At 43.0% G+C, this 14,040-nt stretch overlaps 1 protein-coding gene across 9 annotated transcripts in view; it reads left to right on the top strand.

Annotated features, from left to right (window-relative positions):
* PBX1 (PBX homeobox 1) overlaps positions 1–13,730 on the top strand; it is a 125,350-nt gene extending 111,620 nt beyond the window's left edge. For 5 of the 9 annotated variants that reach the window (XM_069967581.1, XM_069967575.1, XM_069967578.1 and 2 more), the window contains 4 exons: positions 533–604; positions 3,231–3,343; positions 5,758–5,847; positions 11,423–13,730. In XM_069967581.1, coding sequence (XP_069823682.1) covers positions 533–604; positions 3,231–3,343; positions 5,758–5,847; positions 11,423–11,515 — 368 coding nt within the window. In that variant the 3' untranslated portion in view covers positions 11,516–13,730. The remainder of the gene's footprint in view (positions 1–532; positions 605–3,230; positions 3,344–5,757; positions 5,848–11,422) is intronic. The other 4 variants (XM_069967577.1, XM_069967576.1, XM_069967582.1 and 1 more) reach the window with 3 other exon arrangements.
* Positions 13,731–14,040: the final 310 nt, after the last annotated feature.

Below are 14,040 nucleotides of genomic sequence, written 5' to 3'. Positions count from 1 at the left end.
ATTTTTTGTGCTTTACCAGCCAATATTGACCTGTAAGATTGTGACTACATTTATACTGGATTCTGGTACTAAACACCCACAGTAGCTTCTGTTTCATCCCCTTTTTTAGATCCATCTAGTAGCCACTAAGGTTGAGCTTTTCTATTTGCAACTTTCACCCGAGAAGAATATTGTTCTAACATATTTAATTCACGAATATATATGTATTTCTTTGTATGTATATATACACATACATAATGTTCTTGCCTATATCCAGCTTTTATCCGTTGTGCCGCTCTCGCTGACCTTCTGCTAAGCTACACGGGTCTGCTGATAGAGAGCGGGGATAGGATGAACACGTCTCATCCGTATCTCTCCTAATTTAGCCTGACTGAAGATCACACAAGGTTCATATAAAGCCATTTGGTCAACCAGTCTCCAGCTGCACACATTGCTCGCTAACCCTGCAGTTAAATGCTTTTCTCTCTATGCCAATGACAAGCTAAGGGCTGATATCCTTGAAATTGCTGGTTTTGTGTTGTGTTTCATTCAGGAAGCAAACAGACGGAACGCGGGGCAGTGGCACCACAAAACAAAATGCAGTTCCTGTCGCCACAGAACCTCGGTTAGTACGCATGGTCCACCGGGCGCGTGCACGTGACTTTGGCTATAGTCTTGTGGTTGTTTTGTGGTATCAACTATTGGTGGTGTTCTCATTTTTATTCTTTTTTTTTTTTTATTATTATTTTAGGTGCTTGTTTAGTTTTTTCCTTCCATCCATTTGTCTAGGTCCATGCTTCAGTCTTGGTATTAGGAGGATACTTATTTGTGGTGGGCTTCTAGCCTTAGGAAGGACACAAGTCCAAGTCTACTCACCATCTATCTAACCTCTGTGTGGCCTATAAAAGCCTATAATAAAATCAGAATTTAGTGACCATACGGTAGTTTGGCAATCATCATGCCTGAACTGTTTTAACAGCATTTAGAGAGATGCTTTACAGCAAGTCCCATAGACACAGGCAACAATAGAGAGGCTCTGTCCGATTGACATAAATGGGAAATGTTACTGGGCATACTCTGTGACCTTTGCAAATGTCATTCCACAGGTTGGGAATGTTGTAGTTATCACTTTTCAGAAGCCTCCTCCTTATCTTTATAAACAGAACATAAAGTCTCAGCTTAGTTTTAGGTTTTGTGGTGAGAACAGAAACCGCAAAATTTCTGGATTATTTTGTAGTATAGATAATAAAATTAAAAAATAAGAAAACAATCACCAAAACTCTTAAAAATATTTTATCTTCTGATGATACATTCCCCTTCGAAAAACCAGGCATCCAAAATACTTTCATCCTTGGCAAACCATATATGACCTCTCAGTAGGTAAAGGGAAGCTGAATATATCGGAAGTTTTTATCACTAGGCATCTAGGTGGTCAAACCCCCATCGATTGCTAAAACCAGCGGGTAGAAGTATGCAGCCAAGTGCTTCTCTCCTTGTCTCCCTCCAATCAATAGAAGTTCATCTCGTCCTGCAAGAACAGAGAGGGAAGAGAAGGCGTTTTTAGCAAAGTGTTTGTCTGGAGCAGAAGGCTGCTGAAGCCTTCAGCTTCCCAGTGCTCATTTCTGCCGATTCCATCCCTCAGAAGTAATCTTTACGAGACGTAGATTGGGCGGGTGACATTTTTTAGTTATTGGACATCACGAATTGGCATGGCTTCACTTGCACTCCTCGATAAGGATATGCATCGGTCCCCTTCACACCTCGGAAGACTTCAGAGAAGTGAACGCTGGGGGTCAGAAAGCTACAGCCATCTTCTGCTTCCCGGTCAACTCCTTCAAGGCTGAGCTACATTGATATTTTATTATATTCCTTTACAGAAAGGTTAAAGTAGCAGTAAGTTTACAAGTGTACCACCTCTACCATGTGGTGCTGTTGGTCCAAAACGGTAACAAAGACTGCTACCTAGCTACCTAAAGAAGCACCTGCTTGTGTCCGCAGGTTGTATGTAGTATTGCAATTTAGTCGCAGTAACTTCAGTGGAGCTCACCTGCAATATCAGACACAATCTGACAGGTTCCCTGTAAATGACTTATAGCTGTTTAAAAAGTCATCAACAAATGACAGAGAGAGTACTGAAGCCTACCCTACATGCATAACCTGACCATCAAAAGTAGCCAGTAGCCAATAACTATTTTTCATGTTACGGTATCATTATAGTCACCCAGCCAACCTACCAGTATAGTTGGGACTCTTCACTGGATATAGTAAGCTCTGTCCATGGTTCCAGTCCATAGCGTGGAGGGTTTTGTAATGAAACGTTAAAAAAAAAATGTGACGGTTCTGTAGTGTTTTGGTGCCAGGTGAGCGTCCCATGTTTCTCCTACAAGCATTAACCACTGGTTTTCTGTTACGGAAGTAAAAACTTTGTCTGTTTCAGAGTTTTTTGATAGGTGTTCTTTATAGCGAACGTGGGCCCTTTATATGTTTTTGTTTTGTTTTTTCACATACAAAGAGACTTTGTTGTTTAGTGCTGTACAAGGCACCGACATCAGCCATTATAGCACCGAACATGTATCTTCTCATGGCTGAAAGAGCAGACGGCCCTTTACCTGGATTTATAGAACTTGCTGCATGAGAATTTGACAACTTTTTGTTATGTAACCTCTTAATCTATAGCAGTTATCCATGATGCCATCAGTCCATTAATCACACATATCCCAGAAGCTGCACTGTAGCCTTTAGATTGTTTTGGCCTTTTTGAATTCCTGATTCATTACAAAATTATTACAAAAACTTTTTGTTTTGGAATTTAATAAGATAAGTAAATGTCGAGGGATGATTTCTTGGTGGTTCTGGTCTGTGACGTGTATCGGGGCAGTATGCCGTGTTTGCATTTCTAGTTCCGGCACACAGAAGTCCTGACCTATTTACCTCCATGTGATGCAAATTCCGTGAACAAATCCTTCCTACTAACCTAGCTGAGATCACCCGAATAATAACTTATCCTCCTTGTACTAAACATGGGCTCTTTGCTTGTTCCTTTCTCTATCTTAAACTCGTAGATTTATTTTCTCTCATTCAAATTTCCTTTTCTTTTTTTTTAACTATTAAATATTTAATTTCTTGTACTAACTCTGTTCAGCCTTCATCATCTGCCTGTCTCACCATGTAACTATGCATGTCAGACCTCCTCTTCGGGGTTTGAGCTTCCTTCTTTCTTTCATTCAGGTGCCTCACTCTTTCCTTTCCAGGTTCTTCCAGTTCTTTTAACATGTCAAACTCTGGAGATTTGTTCATGAGCGTGCAGTCTCTCAATGGAGATTCTTACCAAGGTGCCCAGGTTGGAGCCAACGTACAGTCACAGGTAGGGACCTTCAGATGGTTTGGGAAAAGGCTTTGGTGACGTAACCATATGTGGAGGAAGCTGTCGAGGTTCTGTTGTAGGATTCTAGATCAAACTTTATGTAGGAAGGCGATAGTATATATCTAGGACAAGAGGACTTTGTCACATTTCCAAAGACTGGTGATGAGAAGGATGGTCTTATGGTTTGGCCACACCCAAGAGTATGCATGGAGAATGATGGTTTATGTGGGCAGGCACTCACTAGAGACTGTTTTATGGAATGTTGGTTGGAACCATCGCTAATTTGGGAGGAATAGTCACCGATGTAGGGTGATCCATTGCCTGTTGCCAAAGATTTGATAAGTAATTGCATTGCCTACATTTGTATTCCCCCTCACTTAAATGGATTTTTTTTTCTTTCTTTTTTTTTTAACAACCGTACAAACGAAATAAATTATTCTTCCAATACCAGTCATCTCGATGAACCTCGTAACACATTCGGTAGTGTCGTGGCTTTGGTATAGAACAGAAGCTATGACACACGTCAATGGAGCCTTAGGGTCCTATTACATGGGCCGACCATGGCCCAATCATTTTAGTAAACGAGCGCCGATCTGCTAGATTTTACTAGAGTTTACTAGACCTATTAAATGGCCTGATCGACATGAAGGGCTGTATGGACATAGTTAGCGATGCCCATGCAGTCCTTGCCCAAACACCTGATACCTTACTTCTCCCACTCCTGGTCTTCTTTCCTGTGCTACGCAGCTTCCCTATCCCACTGGCAGGAGTGTCTGAGCTAACCGGCCGCTCAGCCAGTCACAGGACAGGACCGCTGAAGCCTGTGATTGGCTGAGTGGCTTGTCAGCTGACAGGATGCTCAGACGCTGCAGTCGCTTCGGACGATTATCGCTCCATATAATAGGGCCTTTAGGGTTACCCGTTAAATCCCTTTTTACGTGGCCCAGTAGGAAGCGGCAAATAAGCGCTCATCAGCAGGACTTTGCAGAGCTTTTACGAGGCCCCATTATATATTCGTCCGGCCACATGAGCAATTTTTGGATCGTTTGTGCGGCTATTTATATGCATTGTTATCAACCGCACATCCTCTATATCTCCAGGTAGCTGCGTGGGCCATAACAATTATTTATATGGCAGCACAAAAGATTTAATCAGCCCACGAATGAACGATTCTTTGCTTGTTAGTTGGTTGATTGCTAGTAACACTCATTACCGATAATCATCCTGCGTTAAAGGGCCCACATTATCATAAAGGCCAGGAGCTTTTCCTATATAGTATATTCATAACGCTTCATTCACCTGATGGAGGCGAAAAATGATCATTTTGTGTTCCCTTCGACCCGTTGATATTGGTGTATCAAAAAAAACAAAAAAAAAAACTGTAGGGCATAGACTACACTCCATAGAAAGCCCTTCAATGGCGCTTGTCACAAAGCTGATATCTCCCAATCGTCATGCAGATTGTGGATATGTCAGAGTTCTGTGCAGTAGCAATATTTCACGCAATAGAGCTCATGCACGGAGCTCGCCAGCGTGGGAAGTATCTGTATCAGAGGCATTTATGGATGAACGTGTCAGGACAAAGCCCCATCATGTGAACTGGGCCAAAACTATGCTAGCCAAAGTGGTGCAGTTGTCTGATGCAGGAACAACTCAATAAGAACTATGGTTGGTCACCTGGAGACTTTTGGTCTAAGTCTTCGGGAACACATTAGAACCAAAGAATTGTGAACAATTCAAAAACATCTGGTGGGCCCATTGGGGTTCACCTTGTCCTGCTTGGCGAGTCTCCAAAATCCTTTGTATGTTTTTATGTACATTTCTGGAAGGAAACAACCTTCTCTAATATTGTCGACTCTTCATACTTGGTTTGTGCAGTGGTTGACTCATAGATACGATGTGTTGGATTGCTTCCTCCATATTGAACAAATATGCAGAAATTCCCCTTTGGTAATGCCCCCCCTAGAGGCGGGATTCCCACCGACTGCCATAGTAAAGCTTCCATTCCAGTATATATTGCCGTTTGATAGGATCTGACAGATTGGTTGCTGCTGTTGGCTGTTTACAGAGGACGACTGAAACTATTGGGTTAACCCCTCCTATTTTTAAGACGTTCTGTTCTTGGTTGCAGCATATACATACATTGTTTATTTGCCCTATATTTCTATATGTTAATGGTTTTGCATTGAATTTATTTTCCAGTATTTCTTTTTTCCTGACTTTATCTTCACTCCTGTCTTCCCGTCTTCCCCGTTTTCCTTCCTTATCATCATCTTGTCTGGTGTCTTTCACTCCTGTCCTTTCGGTGTCCCTTCTGTTTTCCATGTCTTCTCTATGTTGGACTCTGCGTTGCGTCTCTGTCCTCATCACGTCGTGGTACTCTCTCTTCACCATTAGTATTGTCTGTCTTCCAGGTGGATACCCTTCGCCATGTTATCAGTCAGACAGGCGGATACAGTGAGACTCTGTCAGCGAATCAGATGTACAGTCCGCAGGGCATCAGTGTAAGCAAAGAAACCTTTTGTTTTCTCTGTCTGTTTCCCAATTATTTCAGGTCCACAGGGCCCTGACTGCCACATTGCACACACTTCTCTCCCTTTCATGGTCACCTATTCTGCTTTGTGCCGGTGAAGCCAGCGGGCAGCGCTCTACCCACAAATGATGCTGCGTGTAGGCAGCTGGAGCCCATGCCTGTCACACGCAATCAGTTTCCTTGTGCCACCTGCGGCCACTTACAGTCAGCCGAGGGAAACAGCCAAACAGGTGACACATAGCATGGCCACAGCAGAGCCAGTGTGGAATCCATCTCTATTAACCAGTTCTGTGCCGGGAGGACGGTGCACTCCACCCAAAGACTCCGCGCGTCATATGTCAAAGCCGAAATTCCAAAAATATTCAGCACTCGCCATTCCGGCACGTTGGTGCAGCCCTACATACACGGACATATTTGTGTGTTTGTTGGAGGGCGGCAGAGAAGAGCAAACATTTCTGGCAGTGCTCGCGGCTGGGAATGACATGTAAATTCATAGCGACAAGCCGTGTCGTATGGAGTGAAATCAATAAGACAGACACAGGGAGAGCGGCTGCAGATTTGGGACAGCAATCCAAATACATTTCTCAGATCAGCCATCCACCATCCAAAGGCCGTGACAGAGGGAGGGAGGAGGGGGGCGAGATCTGACATAAACACAGAAATAACACAAGATGCACACAGTGCTGTGGGAGGGGAGAGCCGCCGGCACACGTAGGTATACAGTTGTTTGCTTATTTTCAGTGTTACATTTGCTCGGTGGAGAATGTTTGCTCCCCGCTCTATCTCCGCCGTATTTAATTATACACATCGCAACATGAGGCTCTCTCCGCGCATTTGCATCCGAGCGTGCGAGGCTTCTGACATTCTCAATAAGCAGAGTGCTCCCGTAACAGGTATTGATTTATTCCCATTGTTATCGGAGCCTGTTTACTTCTGAGATACCTTAAGACGCCAAATGTTTCTTAATAACTGGAAGGGGGGGATGGGAAAAAAACAAAAACACGACCGACGACTTAAATAAAGCGCTCAATTCTCTACTTACGAAAAAATAATTTCCGTCGTAGCAAAACGTATCCCTGCTATTCCCGTAATGAGTCCTTCACCGCGATCACCATTTACTCGCTGCAATTGTAGGGATAATGGTGATTGTTAGTGGAAAAAAAAAATAACAGGTCAGATCACCCAGCCCCCGCAGCCCACCCCCACCCCCGATGGATGCAGTCATTTTCCTCCTGTGTGCACAAAGAAATCATGGATACAATTATTTTCTTCTTGTTTGTAGAAAATACAACGGATTACTGGGATTAATTTACCTGCAGCTTCCGACATTGGGTGTTTAGTCTCAGCTCATTGTAATCGCTAGAAAGTCGTTTTATGTTCATTTATTGTCATGTGACCTAAAGACTGTATTAAAACTGGAAACTGTAATTCAATAGTTTAACATATTGGGGAGACTGACCTTAGCTGCTGTCACCACCAATTCTTCAACCTAGATAAAAGATGCGATCCGCTGATGAGCGTTTATCTATTTGTTGGCTTATTACACAGGGCAATATCTGCCTGTGCACCATGTAATAGGCCCCTTAGCCACTTTTTTGGACTCCCCTGGTGATGGCATGTTTCAGGTTATTTGAATTTATAATGTCTAATCCCCTCAATGTGACAAATGAATAGTAATTGAACCATACCATCTATTCAGACCGCTCAATATTACATATTATTACAATTTAAGCACATTAAAGGAGAAGTCCGGTGCTTTGTTTTGATTTTTTCCCCCCAAAACAGCCAGGGAGGAGGTGGATGATCATAACATGCACCTGTCCTCCGCTGTGGTTCCCCACCGCTTACCCTGAGCGGGGACCTGGGTAATGACGTGTCAGGCCCGCTCAGCCAGTCAGTGACCATAGTGTCGTGACCCTGGTCCCCCGCTCAGACCAGGAAATGGCTGGGGGACCAGAGCGGAGGACAGCAGACCCCAAAGCTGGAGCCGGGGCAGTAGGTGCATATAATGATCATCCACCTTCTCCCTGGCTGTTTTGGGAAAAAACACAGAACAGGACTTCAAAAGTCAACGGGGTGAATCTGGAGATCTCAACACTTATGAAGCAACCAAAACTACTGAATCTGTGTTTTCATCTATTGTGAACAGAGCCTAAGTAATCACATATAAGTGGAAACAAACACAAGTTTAACTAAAAGACATACAGACCCGACATAAGACTGGACACGGCACATCAGGAACGGCCAATGTTGGGACCTTTTTATCTTTGGCGACGGACAGGTCCCAGTATGGGGTTGTAAGCTTCTGTGCACACAACAAAAGTTTCTGTCAAGAGAACAATTCCACTTTTCTGCTGCGATCCCCACAGATTTCGGATTTTCACTCCATAGGCTTTGGGTTCTGTACGCAGACTTAGTCCCTTGCACACACCTGGCATTATGGACCCATTCAAGACTACCAGCCTACATACACGGCCCTAGAGGCTAGTCTGGCATTTTTCTGGAGCTCAGATCGTATTTCACTCTAAGCTGTGATTTTGCTGTTGCCATGTAACAGAGCTTACACTTTCCCACCACCCCCCTTGCTCGCAGAGACTAACTTCCAATACTTCCTGGACAGACCAAAATATTGCAGTTGATCTGTGCATGCTGAGTCGTAACGAAGAGCAACAGGGAAAAAATAAATGTTGTTTTTTTTTAATTATACGTACATAGGAAATACATGTAATATCACTGTTTACAGATTAGACCCCTTTAAATTAGCAACTTACCTATTAAAACTTGAAGGAGAAGTCCCAATAAAAAGGCAGGAATGGTTCTCAGCACCCAGACCCGGACCCATACAAACCTCTGACATGTTGCTATGGCATGTCAGAAGTTTCTTTAAATGACAGGTACCCTTTAAACTGCGGCTCACTACTGTTATCAGCTTAGGAGGAAAGATGATGTCTGGACCCTTGTTCTAATGGTCAGTGGGCGCCCTAATATTTAGACATTTGGTTCAGTGATGAGTTTAATTTTTAAAGGAGTTCTGGGTGACAAAACTTATCCCTATGCCCTATGGGGGTGTACGGATGTTGTAGAGGAGGAAGTCCTAAGCAAGGTTGCTTCATCTGAGTGCCTCCTCCTCTGATATACTCTGCACGTCCGTGCACTATGTGGGCGGCAATTGATTCAGATGTCACTGTACAACCCTACATGCTGCAAATGTATGCGTAGACCAGGCTTCCCTGGCAGTAACTGGTGATCACGGGATTGTGTTACTAAGCATGTTCCAGGCAGATCGGACAGTAGGTGCCGACCAAAAACCTCTCTAGATTTTGGGACTATCCATCCAATCAGTGACTCCAGCCTGAAGAGCCATCGGCTACATTATCGGTGACTCTTAGATCCTCTATTACCTGATGAGCCATCACAGGTTTCCCGTATTATACACCAGACCCGATGTCTTTGCTCTCGGTCTAATAACGCTATGGGATATGCAAATTGCAGGCCCTGATAGGCACAAAGTTGAATATAATTATCAATGACCTATAACAACTTGTAACGCTCTTGAACACTTTCTCATTCTCTTGCGTCCCTCGCCATCACTTTTGTTTGTTCACAATGACCCCGCATAACACAAAGTGTCATTTGTGTGCATTAAAGCCATGCCGAAGGGACAGGAACAGATGATCTCGTGACATGGCAATTACAGTTCTGAGAGAGATTGGACGCAAGAGAGGAGGGGACAAGACCGGGCCGCTGTGATTACAGAGAGGCCGCCACAAAATCATAGGCTGGGAAATAAAAGGCTGCCAGGTTCTGCGTAGAGGTGGATCCACAAATCCAGGCAGTGTCCTTGAAGCGAGGAACGACGCGCAGCACTGAGGAGAGGGTCACACCTTTCATACAGCTGGATGGCATCAGAGGACGAGCTGTGCTGCACTCTGCATATGGCAAATGATAAAGCTCATTCTAGAATCAGCCAAGTACTATGTTATACACCGGCTTTATGGCAGAGTCCTAGCGTTGTGACGTATGAGCATGTATCTTACAGTGTATGCCTGTCTAATGCCCAGCATCCCCGAAGTGAAGATTATCTGAATGTAAAGTGAATTATAAGTGTGTGGTCAGCTATACACAATGTTCTAGATGTTATGCATCTCGTTCTCATCCGTCCTGGATATCTGTTTCTACCTTCCAGTAGTGTCCACAGCAACAACAAACACACAAATGGCTCCAGTGGATTCTTGAAATTTGGCAGATCTGATTATTCTGCCCATATCAAGGAATCGCTCATTTTCTGGAAGAATTAACGGAAAAAATGGTTTAGTCCAGTTTTTCTAGATTTCTCAAGCCCCCCCCCCCCCCCCCCCCCCCCCCCCCAAAACTGGTCAGTCAGGATTTCCTCGGTATTTTAGAGGTCATGTAATTGCGATAGCTGAGAGATCCTCAAACGCTGACCTGTCGTGGAGTCAGTCAGAACCGATGTTGAGAAATACGGGTCTAGCCTAACCGTTATTTTGTCTTTCGTATAGAAAAACAAGATAACAGTTAGGCTAGACCCGTATTTCTCAACATCGGTTCTGATTGACCCCACGACAGGTCGGCGTTTGAGGAGTTCTCTGGGATGTACATAGTAACATAGTTAATAAGGTTGAAAGAAGACAAGAGTCCATCCGGTTCAACCTGGAGAAATCCTACTGTGTTGATCCAGAGGAAGACAAAAACCCCTATGAGGCAGATGACTATTGCCCCATCACAGAGAGAAAACTCCTTCCCTACTCCAATGACGACCAGAATAATCTCTGCATCAAAGCATCACCAGAAATCTAATGTTCATAATATTATATTTAACCCCCTTTTAACTAACTTAATGGGGTTAAAAATTTGGTGGGGATATGACTTCTGGGACCCCTAATGATGACCAGAACGGAGGTGAACTGTCCCCTGAGCGCACTCTTGGCCATTACTCTCTTATGTTACTGTTTGGAAATCCTATATATACGGTGACCAGAGCAGTGACCCCAGCATACACACGTCGCTCAGGGGCAGTTGACCTCGGTTCTTGTGATTGCTGGGGGTCCCAGGGGTTCAGACTCCCACCGGTCACTTAGATATTCATTGCCCTGTCCTCTTGGGTATCTTAAGGTACATTGTGGACCAGTCCTTACAATACGCCATAGTAGTGGAGTTGTCATTCGGAACCCCCGCAGATTGGCGCAATGTAGCACCACATTCTCTTCAATACCTACATGGACACATCAGCGTTTCATACACCTGTGTATTTTGCACAATTTACTGGACTGCGTACTGCTGTACTAGGCACCACTATCTGTATGGGAGGAGAGACGCTGTTCTCATGTGACGGGGATCTGGGCCGTTTGTACTGTTCTACATGGAAAGGCTCAGGGTGTTATCTTTCAGAGTACCCCTTTAAGAGTAAACTTTTCTTGCTTCCCTTAAATCTTTAATATTGAGACTGCTGGGACATGTTAGAGTTTTATACACTGAACAACTTATTAGAAGAAATTAAAACCATGCTTTATTTTCTCTTGTTTCAGGCTAACGGAGGGTGGCAGGATGCGGCCACCCCTTCGTCTGTGACTTCCCCTACGGAAGGACCTGGCAGCGTCCATTCTGATACCTCCAACTGAGCAGCCGGCTCCTGAATTTCTACTCTTGAAAGCCAGAATCCATCCCTTCCCTCTCACTCCAGATGGCCACTGTGGGAATGCAGCGAACAAAGCAACCTCTTTTGGCATATCCATTAGAATCTTTCCAGACCTTCATTAATACATTGACTCCTTAATTCTTGCCTACATTTCTGTCTATGATCACGGTTATGTAGGTTGTAGTCTTTGCCTATTTTTTTTTTTATTTGAATTTTTTAACCAATTAAAAAAAAATTAGTTTGGGATGAGCAGGAACTAGCTGCCGGTGTGCGAAGCACTAACTACATTGTTGATTTAAATGTGGCTGCACCTATGCACACACACAGCCATGTTTAAATGATCCCAAATCTTGCAAACCTATAGCTGATTGTGGAAGTTCCCGAAATTACATTTGGCATCTTCCCCCCTCTGAACACGCTTAAGTTATAGCGGAGGGCCAAATAATCCCGACCTTCATTGCTTTCTCATGCAGTAAAATATCCTTTCGCAACATGGGACTAAACCCTGGTTACTGCCATACCTTCAGTTTCTTCCGTATGCCCGTTCTATGACTGGTGACATCTACCCTTCCAACATCTTCTGGTTGATTTGTTCCTAGCGTTGACCAGAAGTCATTAGAGATACAGGATCACGAGGAAACCCTTAATATACGTGGATTAAGTATACTAACCAAAGGCTGTACATTGTAAAAGACAATAAAGTGGAATATCGTTTCCATGATGTATTGCTACCAGAAATAGTTCCAGCGACATCTATCGTCACAACTTTCTTCTACATTGACCTTCGTTCTACTCTTCAGACAACAGGTCTTCTCCAAGGACAGAAGCAGATCATCTTCTAGTTCACTTGGAAAAGTATCTTCAGTAGAAATAATATATATGTAAGCCTTGTTGTCAAACCAGAGCTCCGTCCATTGCCTGTAATCTCAGATTTGGACATCGAGAAGATGAAAGTTTTCCGTAATCTCGTTGTCTTCACTCTATGGATGGGAACACACCATTCTCCAGCTGAGCTGTCCTCTGGTCATTTACTACAACTCATGGATATTTTTTCACTCCATTGATTTAATTTTTTTTTTTTTTTTTAAGACAACCACTCTAGAAATCGTTTCGTTTCCATCCAGACTAGTTATTTTTCAATACAGTTCCGTCCCAAGTAACACGGCTGCTCCTAACGTCAAACTTTCCTTTTTCCTCTAAACTAGGATTTGTCCCGAGGAATTTTGTCCCAGCATTTCCCATCATTTCATTACCGAAAATTCTTCGTGTCTGGCAGTTCTCCACAAGCACCTACGCAGGGTGTCACCAATCCACGTTTGATACCAAAAATCCGCATGTACTCGCACAGAGGAAAGACGGACACAGAGGGAAGTGCTCAGCTTTATTAACATTCACTACGGTTTCACATAACTTGTGTATCGTCGATTGTTATATTTGAGATAAACATTTGATGCTGGATGTTCTTGTATATTCTGAAGAAAACAAAAAAAGACACAAGATAAAAAGAAGAAAAAAAAAAAAGACATCAAACAGCCAAAAAGTTGTCCTGGGTTTAATAATCTTTATTACTAAAAACAGATAAAAAAAAATCTTTAAAAAAAAAAAAAGTCCTGTTACAGAGATCACACCCGTTTAGCATGGAAATAGGTTGCTGATTTCTATTTTATGTCTTTCATATTTCTTGCTTAGTTTTAACACAAAAAAAAACAAAACTACCTACATGTGATTTTTTTTTTAATTATTTTTATTTTTTATTTTAATTCTTTTTAACACCGCGCGTTTGTGAGTTATAACGCAATGCTAGATAAATGTAGTTGGGCACCTTTTTAGTTATTGTTTTAATTTTTTTTTCTAAGGGATGGGGTGAGTGGGCGGGCACAGGGTTTGGGGCAAATTGGGGATTGTTTCAGGGGAAAGGGTGGGGCATTTTCCATATATGACCCCTTTACGGCCAGAGTAGTGTGACATATATGCTGTTTGCCCCTCTGGCAGAAACGGGGTTAAAGAAGCAGACTCAAAGATTCTGCCGGATAAACCCATTTTGTAAACTAAAGTTAAAAAAAATAAAAAGCAAAAAAATTATGAAAAAAAAAAATGTTGGAAAAAAAGTTGGAATAGTTAAACCTTAATAGGTACATCATAAAATGTACATTTAATAACTTTTCTGAGAACCAGAAATAAATTCTTTTTTTCCTGTTTTCAGTTCTTATTTGTTTCAAAGCACATGTGATGGTTAATGTGGTAATCCCTGGTTAAGTGGAAGGTGTTTTTACAGAGCCCGTCACTGCGGAGGTCAGGTCATAGGAATACTTAGGGGTGTCTGATTTCGGATTGTTTAGAGATTTACCCAAAACCTTGTTCAGAAAGATTTATAACAAGAAGGGTGCGTTCACACTTTCCCTGGTCGACGGTGTTCTGCAGAGTGGACCTCTGAGCTCCCCGCATTGTGATTATGTCAGGAGCTCCAATACTGTTTAAATGATCGCAATGGTGTCCACGATAATTTCA

The sequence above is a fragment of the Dendropsophus ebraccatus genome, chromosome 4, assembly GCF_027789765.1.
Source record: "Dendropsophus ebraccatus isolate aDenEbr1 chromosome 4, aDenEbr1.pat, whole genome shotgun sequence".
Taxonomy (NCBI): domain Eukaryota; kingdom Metazoa; phylum Chordata; class Amphibia; order Anura; family Hylidae; genus Dendropsophus; species Dendropsophus ebraccatus.
Note: the sequence above shows the minus strand (reverse complement) of the source record. Positions and strands in the feature narration are given on the sequence as shown.